The 19780-nt window shown below is 42.0% G+C and overlaps 1 protein-coding gene across 5 annotated transcripts in view; it reads right to left on the reverse strand.

Annotated features, from left to right (window-relative positions):
- Positions 1–19780, reverse strand: part of ITGA6 (integrin subunit alpha 6) — a 44710-nt gene that overhangs the window by 15537 nt on the left and 9393 nt on the right. For 4 of the 5 annotated variants that reach the window (XM_086615361.1, XM_086615363.1, XM_086615362.1 and 1 more), the window contains exons 2-7: positions 7379–7506; positions 6881–6960; positions 4825–5080; positions 3197–3328; positions 627–837; positions 4–197 (exon numbers count right to left, since the gene is read on the reverse strand). In XM_086615361.1, the coding sequence (XP_086471487.1) occupies positions 4–197; positions 627–837; positions 3197–3328; positions 4825–5080; positions 6881–6960; positions 7379–7506 (1001 nt within the window). Of the gene's footprint in view, positions 1–3; positions 198–626; positions 838–1837; positions 1955–3196; positions 3329–4824; positions 5081–6880; positions 6961–7378; positions 7507–19780 lie in introns of all 5 variants that reach the window. The other variant, XM_086615360.1, reaches the window with a different exon arrangement.

The following is a 19780-nucleotide window of genomic DNA, read 5'->3' on the forward strand; positions in this document are numbered from 1 at the left end:
CACCCGGATATCCGTCCTGATTAACGTCCCCAACATTTTCAACTGCGAGACCAAACATGGAGTCGGTGGTTCCGTTTAGGCGGATCGGTTTTACTCCTCCCCATCTGCCCTGGCGGTTGATGTAGATGTACACAGCACCACCGATATCTCCGCTTCTGTCAAAATACTGCGGGGCTCCAACAACGATGTCTTGCCATCTTAGAATCAAAGGGAAAAAAAAAGCAGTGCTTTTACAGAAGAACTGTGGAAAATAACTGACCAGACTGTGGTCTCAAGGTCTGTGGTGAACAAAGTACACCAAACCGGTTGAGCAACAACAGCTCCACCGATAGATACTACAAACTGATTATATTCCCTTGGTGACATACAAGGATCTTCTTGGGTCTTTGGGTAAGAGATTTGTTTCTTCTTTCTTTGTTTACACCGATTGTTTAAATTTAAATAAAACTCTTAGAAATGTAGACTGTGTCCTGACTGGTTCTCTGAGAGGCTCGCCATTTCCTCCAGCAAAACACGGAAGATGGGATTTGGCATTCCTTGTACTTCTAATGTGAAAAACCAAAGCAGAAATAAACCAGACTGCCATCCTTCAGTATACAGGCAGCAGGAGTTCACCAAGGCCATACCCGTCATTGTTGAGATCCACAACAGCAACATCATAGCCAAAAGAAGAGGCCAGCCCTTCTCCTTCAAACATGTGCTCGAGGGAAAGCGCTCTCTGATTTTTCTCTTTTTTCAGTAAAACAACTGCTCCGCTGTGGTTGGCTCTTGGGGCACCAGACACAAAAGTCATCTCATCTTGGGAGACAATTCCTTTACCAGAGTCCAAAGAGAAACCTTTAACAGAGAAAGAAATAAAATATAAACCAGCGAAATTACAGTTTCTGCTATTAATAGAAAAAAATAAATTTCCCTACTATATTAAAGTGGTATATTGAATTTTTGTCTAAAACAGAGCATGATATACTGGGAATTCTCCATTTCTATTTGGACTGGTGGATGCATGTTTACAAGTCTACACTCCTCCATACACGATATTTAAGCATCTTCCCAACAAAACGTATTATTTCATTGCTCACTCAGATCTATTTCTCAGGGGCAGCAAATACAAGATCAGGTTTAACCATAGCAGCTTAGAGATGACACCACCTTACCACTTGAATATAGCTCCAGTGTTTCGCCTCTGGCAACATCCTTACAGAACTTCACAAGCACGAGCCAATGTCGTTGTGTGGCAGACATGCAAAGGTACTGCACGAGCACAGTGTTTCACAGGAATGACATACACAGGATTTGAGAACCACCTTACACAGTAATGGTGAAATTGGCAATTTTGATGTTACACAGCCCTGAAGGATGCGTTTGAAGAATTTAGACTTACGTATTTCTTTATAAAGTCAATACATTTTAAAAAACATGAAAAGCTGAGTTTAAAAAATATACTGCATATACCAACACACCCAATAAAGGCCAACGTAGAAAATTGCGCGTACTGCAAGGAAGACGCATGCTAGTCAGCAGACAGAAATCTCCCCTCTGAAACACTTCACCACTACCATGAAAATTCTCAATTACAGCAAGTCACGATGAGACAGTTTCAGAAAAATTCAGGGAGTCCCATCTGGGAGACGGATGAGAGGGTTTGGAGAAATGCATGACAAATCAGTGTTTCTTTGAAGGCATGTTACTGTGCAAGCTACTGTTCGTCTGAATCCCCGTTTCCACATGCTTTTACTTGCAATGTGTTTGAAATGAGGAGGGATGGAGGGGAGAGGATCATGTCAAAGGTCTGGAGATTATGTCTGACCAGATGCTGCCACCTCAGGTGGTCACAAACCTAAGTAGCTATTCATCATTACATCCACCGATTTGTCCACCTGTGTGCCGGGAGGCAATGTTTTGTACACAAACTGATCTGGATGAGTATCAGATACAGCTGTCAAAAACAGAAGACCTGTAAACATGAGTGAAAGATTGAAGAGAAGAAAACAGTCATTAAGCAAAGCAGCTCTCACTACGTTTGGTTACGGTCTAAACAGAGAGACGAGCAACACCAGTGAACACCAGGCTTGCCTGGAAGTGGCTTTGATTGTGACAAATCAAAAACAGCATTTTCGTTTTAAGAGGTGAATGCATGTTCAGTACGATTCTGTTCACAGCAAAAGACACTTCCACAGCACTCCTCTCCTTACCAGTTCTTATTTCACCAGAAAGGATATCAGCTTGTCCTTCTAATGTAAACTCTTACGGGTTCGTTCATTTGTTTTTTGTGTTTGGTTTTGGTTTTTTTTACGCCCAGTAATTACTGCTCATATTTAACAGAAATTAATGTTCTACTTCTTCTAACAGATATGTAGCTCTAAGTTGGCTCTTTTCTTGACTTGCTTTTACTTTTTGTATTAGCAATACCCTTCCCATCTGTTCAGCTTTCCACCACTCACACAGAAATTCCAGTTTCAAGTTACCAAAATTCCATCTGTTGCATGTGCCAAAAGCAGTGGATTAATACACCACAGAAATCTGCACTAGAACAGAAAGGTTCTGTACACTTTACACAAGGCCTTTCCAAAAACACAGCGTAGCCTTTTCTCTGCACCAACGTATTCCCTGGCCTAAGGCCGTATTTCTGCTTTCCTGCGTGCACAGAGTGCAAGAAGCTCACCTCCTGCAACACACACACACACACTCTCAAAATATAAACGCTACTCACATTGTGGTATTTTAAAGGCCTTTAAAAAGGCCACTGGAGTTTTAAAAACTCAAAGAATAAAAAAAAACCTGCACTCACCTACCAGGACACAGAAACTGCAGTCTTAAGAGTTACATCCAGAAAATCAAATTTTGATAAACTCTCTGATACCACATGGCAGAAACCTTGTGACAAAGGACTACAGATCCATACACCGTACTTACCATCAGAGCAATTACAGTCACTCCCTGAGAATCTGTAGGTCCCCATCACAGCTCTTAAACCTCTCATTACGTTAGCAGCTCTTCTCAGTACCTCAGCAGAGCATCATCTTACCCTTAAAACTGGCCCATACATGTGGAGGGAGATGTGAATTATCCAAAATGGTTAACATGTTACAGGGTTTTAATGAAAGGTTTTCCGCTCCCATTTCGTATCATTGCACCAGGCTGGGATCACAAATGCTTAAGAAGCCTGAAGAGATTTACCATCTGTACTTAATCCTACCTAAGTAACTGTTAGCTGGAACAGGAACTAGATTCTTATCTTGGCGGCTCTCATCACCGACTTCGTAAGGCCCATCATCAAAGATACCCAGATCATAAAATGTCTGATTCTTTTGCTCTGCACGAACCACCCCTGAAGAAATGAATGACAAAATAAAAGCAAATGAATGGTAAGGGAGAAAAATAACATACAAATGGCTTCCAACTAATATTAATTACAATGAGTGAGACAGCGACTGCTGTTTAAATGAGATAAACACAGAATAGTGCACTGGGTGAAAGCGCTTTCAAAAGCAATGAATTTCTTAGTTCTATCGGTGTGCCAGACTCTCACGCGGCTCTACAGAGAGGCCATGCAATGATCTGGAAAACATGGGATACTAAGAAAATTCTCAACAGAAACATAGGACCAACTTGGTCACAAACCACTCTCATCCCACAGTTCTTAACCTCATAAAACCTTTCTTAAAAGGGAGGTGAGTACACAGGAATAAAAAAAAAATAAATTTACTGTTCAGCTATAACAAACACCAGTGATATATTTAGAAAACATTATTTAAGAGGAAAAGAGCTATTGTTCAATAAAATGTGTGCTTCCCTTTTACCAACAGGCATATTGAATGTTTTGGCAAGCACAAACATGTTTTTATGACTGATACACTGTCACAGCACTTCTCTGCAATTAAAGTAAATCTGCGTTTGAACTCCATGTGCTGCTTCAGCTTGGTCAGATTTTGCTGACAGATAGGTGGAAGATTAAGTTTTCCCTAAAGTACACCTTGTGCCAGAGCTTAACTCAAAGATTTTACATGGTTCATATAGCAGGCACAGGTGTACGAGGGGAAAAGATTTAATGGTTCAAGGATCAGATGTTCTAAAGAGGGAAGTATTTACAGCTGTTGGTGTAATGAAGTGTGACGGGAAAATCACTTCAAGAAAAAGAGACAGAGCTGGCCATTTAGATGCTTTTCAATATAAACTAACAGAGAAAATCTCTGGGTTTTTGCCCTTAAGTTTTGGAAGATCTGCTAGATGACATAGCGTACTTGGCTCTTAGTTTGTACAGATTATCCATGGAATTTCACATGGACACTCATGGATTTAGATATGAATACGTGTAGTATTGCTCTATTCAGTTATTTTCCTGCAATCCTCCAATATTTTATTTGGCAAGTACTACTTTCCACAGACTTCACAAAGAACGAAGTTGAGAATATCGCAGGATGAACCAAGATCTCAGAGCAGCTATCTAACATTTGCTCAAATGCGGAAAAAAGGTGGGTCAAATAACTTTAAAATAATTTAGTAATTTCTTCAGTATGGAAGTCTCAAAGCAAGCACTCAATCTCACTGTAAGATTAAGACCAATAAGGGAAAAATATGCTGTACATTATGTGCAAAGGTCCATTATCCATTCGTAAGTACTGCCTCAAAGATAATTAAAGGAACTTCAGTAAAGACTTCTGGTGCAGGAGCATAGCATTTTGTGAAAACAGGGCAGAATCATTAGATCCCTATTATCCCCTCCTCCCTCCAAAAAAAACCCAAGAATTACAACTTAGGACACAACCCTTGTGAGCAATCTCCGAGGAAACAGGAAGAGTAGGCAGGAAGGAAGCCAGGTCGTACCTTTCCAGTTGTAAGTGCCTGGGGCACCAAACACAATGTAATGATAGTCTCTAGTAAAAGTAGCAGCAACACCTTGCTGACAGGAACCAAACTTCTCATGGCCTCTTAAACGACCATCACAAAAACTCCACACTCCATTATCCATATCATCCTTAATAGTGAGATCCTGGCTCAGCACATAGCACCTTCCAATGATATCCCGGGTTTCCTGCACTGTGTTTACATACTGTCTTTTCTCATAGCGATGTGCACATGTCTGCAAGACAGAAGAAATGACAATTGATGCTTTCTGTGTGTTTGTATGCAAGTCATCAAAGAAGGCTGGTCTCCTTCAGCAACACTTCATGCTAGCAATGCTGTCAGTCAGTCCCCTTGTAGACACACCTGTGCTGGCAACGCAGAGAGTCCACTGTTCCCTATGGGCAACGTATGGGAAAAGTTTAGGATTTATGGATACAAGCCAGAGCAACCAGCTTCATTGTCAAGGAATGCCGCATGGTTAAAGTCCTCTTCTCACTGGGATTTAGGGTTTTCAGCCCTAAAACCTTCCCTGATATCTAATCCCTCTCTTTGAAGCGGTGAGGAACGAACCACCCTCTCTCTCAAAGACAGAAGTGGCCGTTTCCCCACAGCTGTCAGACTTAAATGACTTACACACTTGTGCAGGACACGAGAAGCTGGTTCAACTACCATCCACCTGAGACTATTCAGAACTCGCCCCTTCCAGAAAACTGCCACACAGCAGAGGCTGAAAACTCTTCCAGTGAAGGGGAGGGAAGTTACTCCTACTTCCTACGTTGAATGTTCCACTTATGGGATAACTGTCACTGGGACAGCGCAACAGCATTGAGCACAGTCTGTTCCTTAACCTTTTAGACTGTTCACTTGGGAACAGAATTCTAACCAAATATTTAACACAAGGGATGAATAGCCACTGGGTTAAGCGGTGTAACCACAAAACCATTGTAAAAAGAGGTAGAACAATGAAACCCTTTTGCCAGCAGTGTTTTTTTCACAATCAGATGTAGTAGGTGTGTGAGGAGCATAAGCAACCCAGATTTCTCAGCTGACATACTTTTTCCATGCTTCCTATCAAGGCTTACATCTTAAGCAACCCAGCTGCTCCACTGGAGCACTGCAGTACTGCCATGCTGCACAGTGACCTTCAGGCTGCTCGCATCTCATCTAATTAGTGCATTTCCCACTTATCAAAAAGTTACTTCTCAGAAAAGACAAGACACTATTAGTTGTTGACTAATTATTCAAGGAGCAGGCCTCTTTCTGTCTGTTCTTCTCCCTCTTTGGGTTCTGAGGCAGACTGAAGCAAGTTATTACTGCCTCTGCATCCTTAAATAACTCCAGAGTCACACCCTGAAGTCCCCTGCCTCCAGTTTTGGAAGCAGTGACATTAACCTGCAAGAATATAATTAGATGGGGAAGCTTCACTGCACACCCATTTTATGATGTAGCTGGTATCCTGCAGCACCATGAGGTTTGTTTAAATGAAAAAGAGATAAAAAAGTAACATTATCTGGTAACTTCTGGAAGATTTTTATCTCTGTACTGTATAAAATAAAGAATATTTCTGTATTATATAACATAAAGAGTACCTCCTAGTCTTCCTACAGTGCAATGGCCACATTAATTCATAGGAGCAACTCAGGCAAAGTCCCTGATGAAAGTTAAAGCGAGGCTGATCACCCTGGAAAACAGGCTGAGGCTGATGATAGCCTGCTGCTTTTACCACCTTATCACACTATTTTCCCCTATTTCTGTAGTCAGTGGTATTTAAAAAAAGCAATGCGTATATCCAAAAAAAATAAGTGGACACCTGAAAATGAACTGTCCATCCTAGATTGGTACAAAAGTTATAAAGAAAGGCCAACTCAGAAAAAGAATTTAAAGCTTTTACAACCTCAAGTGTCTGTCTTTGCCAGGGAGACATTTAAGTCCTTATGTACAAGAAATCACAGGAAAGTTACTTTTCAGAAAGCTGCAGAGAAATGCAGACCATTCCCAACATTTACCACAGACCCAAAATGTCCTTTAGACTTACCACCACGTTTCCTCCTGGCCCCTGACTTTGGACAGTCACACCCATCCATTGGTCTTCTTTACTCTCCATCTTTGGGTCAGCTGCAGAGTATCATAATACACTTTCAAATATTAGCAGTTAACAACTTTTTTTTGTTTTACTTTTTTTTTTTTTTAAGCAAAAAAAGTCCCTGTGAGGACAGGGCGCTTCATACAGTACCCGAGACAGTCTGCAGGTGGCAGTGTCTGTACATTTTATTACTGACAACATCCACTTTTATTAACACTTCTAGCATATGACTTCCTGTCCCATCACTTTGTAAGAACATCCAAATCTACCAAGATTTAAGCATCTCGTGCTACCTTAGCAATTAAACTACATTTTAATCTGATTCAAAAAAAAGCTACATATAAATCCACAGAAGCAACTGTCTGACACACTGCCTCTGGAAAGGACCACATCAAATAAGAAAAATCAAACAACTGCTTCAATCCAAAACAAAAGCACTGAAGAACTCACTCTCCTCATCAAATATGACACGTGTGCAGCGTGTATTTAGCGATGTGATGTCACAGCTGTACAACCCTCCTGTTCTGTTGGCTTGTTGGGATGGAAAGGCCTTTTCCCGAGGAGCTCCAACCAGCAATCTGCAGGGAAGGAGAAAAAATTTCAAGGGATCTGCAGAGGTAATATTAGAAAAAGAGGAAGGCGAACAGAATGAGGAAGTGTTTTCACCATGTTGCGAGAGACTTGATGTGCAAACACTTGAAGATGGATGAAAAGCTACATTACAGCACTGTTCCTTAAAAAAAAGGGATGAGAGTCAGTAATAGTTCTGTAATTACTGGACCTACAAACCAGTAAACATATTGCTATTACTACTATTATTGTTGCAATGTTCACCAAGAATGGTTGATAAAAATAAAATTTAAAAAAAAAAAAAAGAGCAGGTGTCTGGCAGTTTTGCAAAAAACATCCTTCTGTCAGGGAGTCAAGTGGGGTATTTTTTGCGTTACTAGAAATTGTTGGTGAGGGTGGCAAAAGTATTGTTACTAAAATGACCACAACACCCAAAACAGTCGATACAAGTGCTTTCAGGCTGTCTTCCAGTTTCAGGCCAGTCCTGTGCCCTTGTTTGGCTGACTTTACGGGCACCTTCATATCTCCGACCTGTGAAGCAAAACAAGATCCCTCGGGGCCCAAGCAAGCGTTCACTGAACTGTTCCGGGCTCTGTGCAAACACGCACTCTCCCTCTCCACTCCTTTGGCCAGATACTCCATTTTGAAGCTGAAAATGTTTTTCTCCCACAAATCTCCGATGAAGAACTGGCCATTCCCACCAAGGACTTATTTCTCCTATAAAAAAGCCACTGTAACGAGCTCTCCTTTGACACTGTGCTGGTAACCCGATGTGAAGGTTCTTATTTTAAAAACTGAGTAATTTTTTTGTCCTGTATCAACTGTCCCCCATCACAACATCACCAGCAGACATATTTACTTGCAAAATAAGAGTTTTCAGAAAAAAAAAAATCTGACATTGCCTAGTTTTCTTTGAAGTGTCATACACACAAAGCACAGCTGCCTCTCAAGCTTCTAAGTGAAATTAAAAACAACCAGCATCAATAGTTTGTGGAAGAAACAAGAAACATCACGCTCAGCTGAACAACTGAGACTGAGAGAACAGTGTGTGGATAGGTGCAACACAGCAGGGACGATGGATCGATGGATCAATGGATGGATGGATGGATGGATGGATGGATGCTGAACCAGACTCCACGTCCTCCCTGACCCTGGTACAAAATGTTTGAAAGAAGAGATCCCTGACATGACGGTGCCAAGGAAGACAAAGCTGGGACCATAGTGGGATCCAAAAGGCTCGAAGAGCAACTCAGACCCTCTTTAAGGCTTCAGTTATAGAGTTCTGCGCAAGAGAAAAGCTTTTCTGCATGCTTTATAGCAGCAGTGGGACAAACCACGCTGCTGTCCCTCAGAATGCTTGTCTTCATAAAAATGAGACTTTTATTCATATCTAACAGTTAAGATTGATACACATTTTTTGTTATCAAAATAACATTTATTCAATGTCACTAAAGTAATGAGGCATAAAATGAAACCGATGTACTATGAGAAACCACCATTTTTTTTTATGTCAAAAAATTACATCTGTATTGTGAAATAGCCAAGTTTTCTCCACTTTTATAGAAATAAATTCTCCCACAATCCACAATTTTCCCTCATGCTTTTGACTGATATACATATAAAATCAGGACACACAGTGTGGGGGGGTTCTAGTTTCAAGTGTTTCCTTCTTTTTTCCCCTACGTAAGTCTGGCATCTTTTTCAAAGATTCTTTCAGAAACATAGCAGTCATCACAAAAGTTTGTAATCTAAACAACCACGCTTTTAGAAAGGCCATTAATAACTTCATTTCCTAATTTTGGCAACAGTGCATTTAACTCTAATCTCTTAAGAGTACTTCTTTAGCAAAGCATCTGTTTCTGAGCTATTCCTAACGTGGAAATAGATACATTTTCTCCTCAGTTCTGTTATCCCCCAGGGACAGACAGATGAGGTTTGGTTGTTTTTTTCTTACATTAACAACCATAAATTTAAGAAAGTAGAGGCACTGATTTCCTAACATAGACATTCTTATTATTTCTACTTTTTCATTCAAAGCTTGAAGGATAAAATGATGTATGGAATATCACAGAAATTTGATCTGAAATCTTTTGTTTCAACATTGTGAACACAACTAAAAGCTTCTGGAATTGAAATACTTAACTGGCTTTAATTCACCCATCTACACTACGCACCGGTGCTAGATCGAGAAAATTACAACCCCGTTCTTTTCTATGGGATAGGCAGACTGCATCCTCTCTCTTGTATACCATAATCTTGATGACAATTCGGTCAGAGGGGCAGATCTACTGAGGCATCAGGGAACAAACAGCGTAGCCAACACAAGATGAAGTGCAAAGATGTGCCACCAGACATAAGATGTCCCATTCAATGGCATCTCAAACAGACATTTGTTAAGATCAATGGATGAAAAATGCAATTGTTCAGCCTTCTTAAAAAAAAAAAAAAAAGTGTCAATCCAACGTGATCCTAAAGGAAACAGGCAACCTTAGATTTTTCTCAGCGCCCATATCCCCTGTCCAAATCTCATGTAAGTTATTTTCCTCTAATTTTGCGTAAGTTATTTTCCATTGTAAACAAAGCATTTCAAAGCAGACTTAAATATTTAAAACTCTCCAGACTTCACAGAACTTTCGTCAGGAATCCTGTCACTAGTCTTCAAGGCCCACCGAACACAAAAATCTTGTGTTAGGTACAGCACTGCAAGTCCTTATTCACAACACAGTTCAACAGCAGCACACACTAGGAACAGCTCCTTGCAAAGGATCAGATCAGGTCAGGCCGATGCTTTGGTAAATACTGAAATGTGTTTTCAAGTAGCAGCCAAAGACGTATTTAAAAGTGGCGTAACTCCTTTGCACCTCTTCACTACTTACCTGCCCCGAAGGCCACAGCAGAGAAGACTAAACCTATGCTTCCAGGTTCTGCAAGACAGGTCACTAAAGATGATGAGGATTATAAACATTATGAGGATTATCAACGTTATTAGGAATGTAAGTCACATGCATCTAATCTTCAGCTGAATAAGTCAAGCAAAACATAAAATCCCTTGTCGAGCACATTGTGACTTGGATTCAACAGAGCTGCTATTCACCTTGCCTACTGTTCAAAAGGTACATTTGAAAAATCAGAATTCTATTAGACGAGCCAAATTACTTCATTTAAAAATAAAAGTGTGCATGAAAGTAAGGAAACAGGACACGGATCACGCATCAGTGTGAATTTCAGCAGTCTGCAGCAGTCCAAATGAATCAGCTTGTACACTGAGCTGTGCTACGTGCTCAGCAGAGTCCTTTCAGACTGAGGACACATTCCAGTCATTACTGTATGGCTACTTATTCAGCTGTGTTTTAATAAAAGATTTTTAATCAAGTTTGAGCTCATTATGCCAAAAATGGGTTAGGTTTTCGTGAAGCTATGCATGTTCCATTTTAGCTTTCCCAGTGGCAAGCAAAACCTCCTTCTGCAAAAGGAAAGAGGTAAGAGAGAGTAAGGAGGTGCTCTCCTGGCTATCGCCATCTCCTCATACTGGCAGATGAAACACTGAGATTAAAATCAAAGAACTTCCTCTGCAAATGACGACTGACAAAAATAAGTTCTCCATTTCTCTCCACCCACGATCACAGTATGATTCATGTTATTCCCTGGGACTTGTCCCTGAAGGTATACAAGGGCCACAGTCACTACTCTCAATTCCATATTTATATACCAAAGTAACACCCCAACCATCAAGACCACACAGTCAAAGACGAAAACCCTGGACATTCCAACATGCGGACATTCTACCGATTTTCTATCCCATGGCACACTGGTTGATGAGGGAAGGGCTGTGGATGTAGTTTTCCTTGACCTCAGTAAAGCCTTCGATACAGTTTCTCATAGTGTTCTGGTTGCAAAACTGGTAACTGCTGGCCTGGATAGGCACTCCCTCCTTTGGGTTAAAAACTGGCTGGATGGCCGGGCCCAAAGAGTGGTGGTAAATGGGGCTAAATCCAGCTGGAGGCCGGTCACCAGTGGGGTTCCCCAGGGCTCAGTGCTGGGTCCGGTTCTGTTTAACATCTTTATCAATGACCTGGATGAGGGGATTGAATGTACCCTCAGTAAATTTGCGGATGACACCAAGCTGGGAGGCTGTGTCGATCTGATTGAGGGTAGGGAGGCCCTTCAGAGGGATCTGAACAGACTGGATCGTTGGGCTAAGGCAGAGTCCTTCACTTGGGGTGTAAAAACCCCAAGCATCGCTATAGGCTCGGGGAAGAGTGGCTGGAGAGCTGCCTGGCGGAGAAGGACCTGGGGGTGTTGGTTGACTATCGGCTTGATATGAGCCAGCAGTGTGCCCAGGTGGCCAAAAAGGCCAATGGGATACTGGCGTGTATCAAGAATAGTGTGACCAGCAGGAGCAGGGAAGTGATCCTGCCCCTGTACTCGGCACTGGTGAGGCCGCACCTGGAATATTGTGTCCAGTTTTGGGCCCCTCGCTTTAAGAGAGATATTGAGCTCCTGGAGCGAGTCCAAAGAAGGGCGACTAAACTGGTCAAGGGGCTGGAAACTAAAACTTATGAGGAGCGGCTGAGGGAGTTGGGGCTGTTTAGCCTGGAGAAGAGGAGGCTGAGGGGAGACCTGATTACAGCCTACAAATACTTGAGAAGGGATGGTGGGGAGGTAGGGGAAGGGCTCTTTACATTAGTGATGGGTGATAGGACAAGAGGAAATGGGTATAAGCTTAGTCAGAGGAGATTCAGGTTGGATGTTAGGAAGTATTTCTTCTCTGAAAGGGTTGTCAGCCACTGGAATAGGCTGCCCAGGGAGGTGGTTGAGTCCCCATCCCTGGATGTGTTTAAGAAAAGGGTGGATGAACTACTTAGAGATATGGTTTAATGGGAGATTAGGGACAGTTGGACTGGATGATCTCTAAGGTCTTTTCCAACCTAGAAAATCTATGAATCTATTTGCCTTATTACTATGCAGAGAACAGAAGCTCAGCCGTACAATGCACTGAACATAAACATGTCTGAGCACCAGTTCCTGCTGGTGCCTTAGCTTTTTACGATTTGTGTTATAATGACTTGGTATCAAATGCTTACCATATGAGCTAAAAGTCAGGCACAAAAAAACATTACTGTTCCTTATGTTAATTACAGAATCAGATGCTTCATACTACTTGAATCCTGATTTTCCCCATTCATCTTGCTCAAATATATATTATGAATTTACTAGGTTTCCCTGAGCCAATCTGACTGCACAGGTGTTAAACGAACTTCTATTCATAGTTCATTGCGTTACACTTCTATAGATTAAAAGACGCGTCTATCAAGTGACAAAGCTGGAAAAAAATCAGAATTCTCTCATATCGTGGCACAAAGCTACAATGCTCTTTAGCTCCAGTTATACCTCATAATCAAAACATGTGCCTTCCAATTTCAAACCAAATGAATCAGTCCTGTTGCTTTATTGGTTAGAACTAATTAATTATTGCTTTCCCTTAATTACTTGTTGGAGATATGCAATAATGACTGAAGTCCCACTGCCAAATACGAGCATCTCCTGGCTTCCAGGGACAGATTTACTCCCTCACAACCCTGGATACATGGACAAATCTGAGATAATCCTATAGGATTAGAGCTCCAGGATTGGCATTTAATGTCAGTTTAACTAACTGACCTCACTAAGATGCATCACTGGCGCGGAAGCCAGTGATGACCGGCTGTACCTGCATGTGCCAGGTGCAGCCATAACGTGCAACAGGGCTCTGAAGAGGGGGACTGGGTCCACCCGCATAGCCCTAGGGCACAGCAACACCCACCCGACCTCACTGCAGTATTAGGTTACACCTGAACCAAACAGCTGAGGCAGGAAAAACTCCGTTTCATCAGTTATGCTGAGCACTACTCAAGCCTCCGAAAAGGCATCAAGACATCTTACTGATTTGATCCAGATCTGGACCAGACCTTTGGATAACTGTATGACGAAAACATAGTTTATAAAACCCACACATTTCAAAGAAGTGAAAGGAGGTGGGAACTCACTGCCCACGGTCAGGAAGGCACCCGGCCTCAGTCTGGTTGACCAGTATTCAGCAAGAACAGTCAGGCGAGCATCAAGAAGAAAGGCTGTAACTTAATCAAAAGTAGCCCAAAAGAGTTATTAAAATCCAAAGTACAATACACCAGAAATCACTTCTAACAGATACTACAGAGTATTAAGCAGTGGGGTGCAGATTTTAAAACCTTCCCTGCATTCATTGGTAATTCTTGAGAAGTTTAGTAGGTGGCTGTGGCTCCTTCTCAGTTCATGAAAACAACAGTGAGAACTGGGAGTAGTATCTGCTCACAGCTATCTGAACTCCCTCCAATATTGTTCATGAAACTATCCCGGTCTCTTTCAAAAGGAAAGCTGCAGTTACAATGAGAAAACAATATGAAAAGAAATCTAGAAAACCTCCAAGCTCCTGGAAATATTCCTTCACTCTGCAGTGAAATTCTTTTCCTCACTTACAGTCTGGAACTACCTAAGGACAACATACGATTTTCACAACACACTTCAGAGAAGAAAAATTATCAGCGATTCATTACAGTTCTATTTTGGAATAAACACTCACTCAAAAGAAATCAAGTCAAAGAAGGGCGAGTATTTTCAATGTTTTTTGAAAGCAAATCCTGTTCATCAAAGCAAGAGGCTTCCATTGAGTAAATTACATTTTGATTTAAACAAATACAAAAAACACCACAGTCTGCACTGAGCTCAGGTACTCTGATATCTCCTAAAGCTTTCTTCGTTCCTTAAATTCTTTCCTTTTCCATGGTATCTTCTACCCCAAACAAGGCAGTGTCTTTGCCATCCTTTTTTTAAGTAACAGCAACACATCAAGAGTGCCAGTTCTGAGCTTTAACAGACTGGAGTAGAAATCACTGAAAGTGTTTCCTGGGTAACAAACCATTAGCCATTTCCACATACAGGTGGAATAAATAGTCAGTGGTGTACGCGACTGCCAATTTTGCAACCTTCATTGAGCACAAATGACCAATTTAAGGTTGCCGTTCTCATATAACAATGCTGCCGCTGCAGGCTTTGCACTTCATTGTGTTTTCAGAAAGACTCCGTACACAGAAGGGGGGCAAATTTGGAAAATGAGGAAGCTAAATGCTACGAAACTTCTTCCATCCTTGACTAGGCAAGATAGACTCCTGCATCTGTTTCCTCTCACATTTCCAGTGCTTGCTTGTAAAGAGTTTCACTGGATTGAACAAAATGAAGAAATTTGAATAACTACCACTAATTCATATCTAGGTGAAACCTTACTACCCAATCCCCTGCCACTAGTCGTCCATCAAATGTTTAAAACCTCCAGGCAGAGACCCCAATCTCAGTGTGAATGTCCAGAGAGCCCTCCGCTGGAGATGTATTTTCAGTCCTCTGCACTGGTTTGGTCTGAACAGTTTTTAAACTTCAGGAAAGGAGAGGATGGGAACATCTTAGCCCTCACAACACTTCAACATAACAAGCTGGTCAATGAGACAGATGCTGTGTTTGAATACTGGTGGCACCACCTCTGTTCCATGCCTGGATTTAGTTTCTCCAAACAGAAACAAGTCACAGGACATTCTACAATTCTGTGACAGGAGCACCATGGACTAATGAGCACAGAGAGATTGTCCCTCCATACACTTGGGCTGCTAACGGGAACTGTAACTGAACGACGGGTTTGGGCTTCTCCAAAGAAAAACCCTCTCCCGGCAAAATACAGCCAGTAACTATGTCAGTGGAGAAATTGTTTGTGACACTTTTTGCAGAGATACCTGCCAGTGCCAGCCTGTTTTTAACAGCTATTTTAAGTGACTGATGATTTTCCTAATCTGCTACTCCACAGCTACATTTTCCAACTACCAGTGCAAAGCCATGGCCAAGTACACCATTAATATCTTGCCTGGAGGCTTGGCACTTGAAGGACTGCGATTTTTATTTTATTCCTTCAGACTTTTTTAGGAAGCAGATTATGATACAGGCTGGGAAAAGAAGCCAAAAGCAGCATAAGGACTAGGGCAAGCTACTACAAAGCAAAACTGGAACTACAAAGATACCTGTTGTTCTAGAAAGGCCACTTATTTTTGACTTTCTGAAAGTCACACGGAAAACCCAAACTTTTCCCCTCACAGTCCAGTGCCCAGCCTGTATGGATGCGAAATAGATTTTGCAGATTTCATTTTCATTGTTGAAAGCATTTTTCTTACAAGAAACGGTACAGTCTGCTCCAAAGTCATGTTTCAAAAATACAGTTTTCCATTTCAGACATCACACTCTGGCTTTAATCCAGGAGATACCTGACACGTTTTTCATATTGTCAAACAGCAAGCAACCTGTGTAATACTCACAGTTTAATTTCTCCCTTATAAGCTATACATGTCTCCAGATTTAAAAGAAAGAACAACAACCCGTGCTAGGAACAGATCTGAGCACAATACTGTAAAGCACGTACTAGATAGTTTTATAATCTATGATAAACTTAGTGAAGAAATAACATTAAAGGGTTTTTCACTCGTATTTTCCAACACGGCAGTGCCTGTTAACGCATCAAATCCTCTTACAACACCACGGGGTGACAAGCGTGCCACCTAAAGGAACAAACCGGGGAGCCGAGGCCCTAGCAGTGCCTGTCCCACCTTGCCCGCACTGGGCTCACAGAAACCCGGCGGGTCCCGCAGAGCTCGCCAGGCACAGCGGGATGAGGCAGGAGGGCAGCCGCACTATGGCAGGGGTGGCCCCGCAGCCCCCAGCCCCAGCAAGCACAGGAGGGGAGAACCATCCCCCCTGCCCCACACTCTTGCCCTGATGCCCACAGCCCCCAGGGCCCCAGCGCTCCGGCTCCCGCGGCCCAACGGTCTGTGAAGAAGCGGCTGCTGATGCTGCCACATCAGCGGTGAGTTCACGCTCCATGTGAGCCGGCTGTTGGGGACACGCTGGCTCTACAGGCTTGGGTAAGCAAGGGCACAACAGAAATGGGGAACTACTGTCTCCTGCACCTGGGCTGCTCGCCATTCATGCCATAGAAAACCCCTGAATTCAGATTCAGACTTCTTTGTATTTTCAGGGCTTGTCTTTGTACCCTCCCTATGCACGCCATCTCCAAAGAAGTATCACATCATCTACTATGCACATGCTTTAGAAAATGAATGTGTAAGTAGTCAAAACATGGAGAACAGTTGCTCAGACTTCCCCCCTCCTCCCAAAAAAAACCCTGAAAAATCTGAAAGCGCAGCGCTCCCCGTCAGTATCTGAAGGCACTACTTGTTAGAGGTAACAACCCTAACAAGCACATAGTGTTCATCAATATGCCAAAAGCCATTTAAAAAAAAACTGCAGGAATTTTAACACAGCGCAGAGCAAATACTTGGGTTGAAACATCATTCCTCTATTTCCTTCACTGAATGAAGTACATCGATTTCATTTATGACCATAATTAAACCCTTAAAAGGCATGAAAGAAGTACAGTAAGAGACAGAAATTTCACTCTAGAATGGGCAATGTAACATGCTACAGCAACTAATCCCACAGTCCTGCAGTATTTGAAGAGAGACCACTCCCCAAACTAACCCAAGCTGTGGTTCCTTCACCCATACATCCAATTTCTGAGACTCCTCCTGCTCCTTCTTTTCCCCTCTGAATTGTAGGGGGAAAAACAAAACAGGTAAAAGCCTCCTGCATTAGACACACAACCACAGAAACGGTAACACGCGACTGTGGCAGATTCACTGTCTGAACAAAAGTAGTTCATCACACTCAGCTAAAACGTACCAACCAGAGCCCCACTGGGAAGCCCACCCACACCACACCAACACTGGCACTCCGAGTTAAGCTGTGCACTCCCAGTTGCCAACGTAATAAGGTACCCTGCGGGAGCGGGCTGAAGAGCTCTGCGTGTGTAGGAAAGGCACGTACCTTCCTGGTACGTCACGTCATCCCTAATAACCGTTTCGGAGAACAAGTACACAAAGAGTCAGCAAACACACACTTCGACACCCAAAAGTCACTTGCATACTAAAGCACAGATTTCACATTATGCCTTCAGTCTTAAAACGACCACAGCCCTGGGTTAAATGCATATAACAGGATCCACAGTTTGAGTAAGGCTTTATTCCAGCCATGAACTTAATTACAAAAGCAGATGTGTCACTGGGTACGTGTACTGACACACAGTCCCCCACTCCTTTAAATTAACTGAAAACACAGGCACTCAGATCACTTGGAAGACAGAACGTCACTCCAATAAGGTACTTTTGTAGGAGAACCAAGTTGAACGAATGCCTGTAACATTGGGACACTTAAGGAGCCTTTTTTTACATTTCGTGCAGATACTGAAACACTGATCGACAGAAATAAATCATATATTCACAAGAAACTTCTCCATATATACATTTGTGGAAGAAGCTGTAATTCTATTTTACGAGTAGGAATGTACAAACTGAGAATTTCAACCAGCTTGCAAAACCTAAGAACAAGATTTTTCTGTTTGCAAAATAACTTATATTTGAGACTATGCCAAGAAACCCACTGCATTCTCTTCTGCCATGTACTGCTCCCCCTCCACACACACACGCTTAATTTTTACATGTCTCTCCTCACACTTTTTTTTTTCCCTTCTTTCAGCACTCTCCACATTCTCGCTTGAGCAGAACCTGGCATTAGTTATTTGTTTTCAAGTATTTTTAACATCCTGTGCTGTTGTAGACTGAAAGTTGTGCAAACGGTATTTCAGCTATTACTAGGACTAGATCTGACCTGACGACAACAAAGTATTCTTCCACTACAGGCAGGAATATAGCTTGGCTGAGAAAAGAGAAGCAACCTACCTCTTCAGCAAGGTTCTGGGGTCACGCTACATAATTATCAAACATTTCTTTAGCAGAAACGTAAATTGAGTGGACGAAAAGTTTACAGGGACTTGCACAATTATGCCATATTTTTAGTAGCAGCTACAAAAGTTGGCTATGTAAGAAAAAAATATACCAAATTTATTTTAGCATTTTTGGTCAAGAACATTAATTAGCATGTATTTAATTATCCATGTTTGTTTCGTGTGAAACAAACCTTAAGTGAAAATCACATTATGTAAGAAAAAAATATACCAAATTTATTTTAGCATTTTTGGTCAAGAAAATAATGTGATTTTCACTTAAGGTTTGTTTCACACGAAACAAACATGGATAATTGAATACGAGCTGCGATCTCTTTCTACACACTTTGCTAGACACCGCTAAGGTCTAAGAGCTAGCAGATGGAACCACTATGCAGCTTCAGCAGCACCAATGACAAAGAGCAAGGCTGACCAATCCTCACAATTCCCGTACAAGAGCAATGTGAGAAGAGCTATACGAAAAGAGGGACCCAAAGAATTCAACTACACGCAACAACACTGTGCTTGCTATCAGTGGCAGCTGGTTGCCACTTTTGAGCACTTCCAGGATAAACATGCATTTCCCTCAGACCTTTGACCTGTGCATGTGCTGCTGAGCAAAAAACCTTGGGCATTACAGGGGTGAGTCGTTCCCAGCATATTTGCAATCTTGTTTTGCTTTGTTTTTTAAAGAAATATTTTATAGACCTGCTTTTGAGGAGGATATCAATGCCAGCTGAAGCAGGTCAAAGCTAAGCACATTTACCTCCATTTGAAAAATTGCCTTTATCATCTTCACGCAAAAGGAAACGACGGTCAGTCTCTGTAAGAAAGTCTGCCATGCCCATGGACACTGATCAGCAAACTCAATTAACAACAGTGATCATTCCTATTTGCTGTTCCTTGTTTCTCAAAGATCTCCAAACTCCTTGAAAATAGAAAACAAACGCAAAGAAGAATAGAGCTGAAAAGTAACCTAGAAGCTCACTAGCTGACAGTGAAATCCAGTGCAGGAACCATGCGTTTTACCCTGGAGGGACCCGAGTACACTGTTATGCTGCAGACAGCATCTAGACAGGCAGCATCCCATGAATCTCTCTTGCTTCTGTTCTTGATCCTGCAGACCTTCTCCCTTCCCAACAGTCAAAACATCCTCACACACATTAGTACAACTGCTTAACAGAAATCACTATTAGGAAATGACATATTTTTAGATCCAGTTCCATAAGAGGAAACAAGAAAAACAGCCAACACTCCTAACAGAGCCAAAAACAGTCAGTCCATACAAGCAAACGCTCCAAAAAATCACTATGCAAGAACCAGTACAAGATCTAATCTCAGGTACTTCATAGCAGAATACATCTGGTCTGCTCTTTAAACTGAACCAACATAAC

Source organism: Tauraco erythrolophus, chromosome 8, assembly GCF_009769465.1.
Source record: "Tauraco erythrolophus isolate bTauEry1 chromosome 8, bTauEry1.pri, whole genome shotgun sequence".
Taxonomy (NCBI): domain Eukaryota; kingdom Metazoa; phylum Chordata; class Aves; order Musophagiformes; family Musophagidae; genus Tauraco; species Tauraco erythrolophus.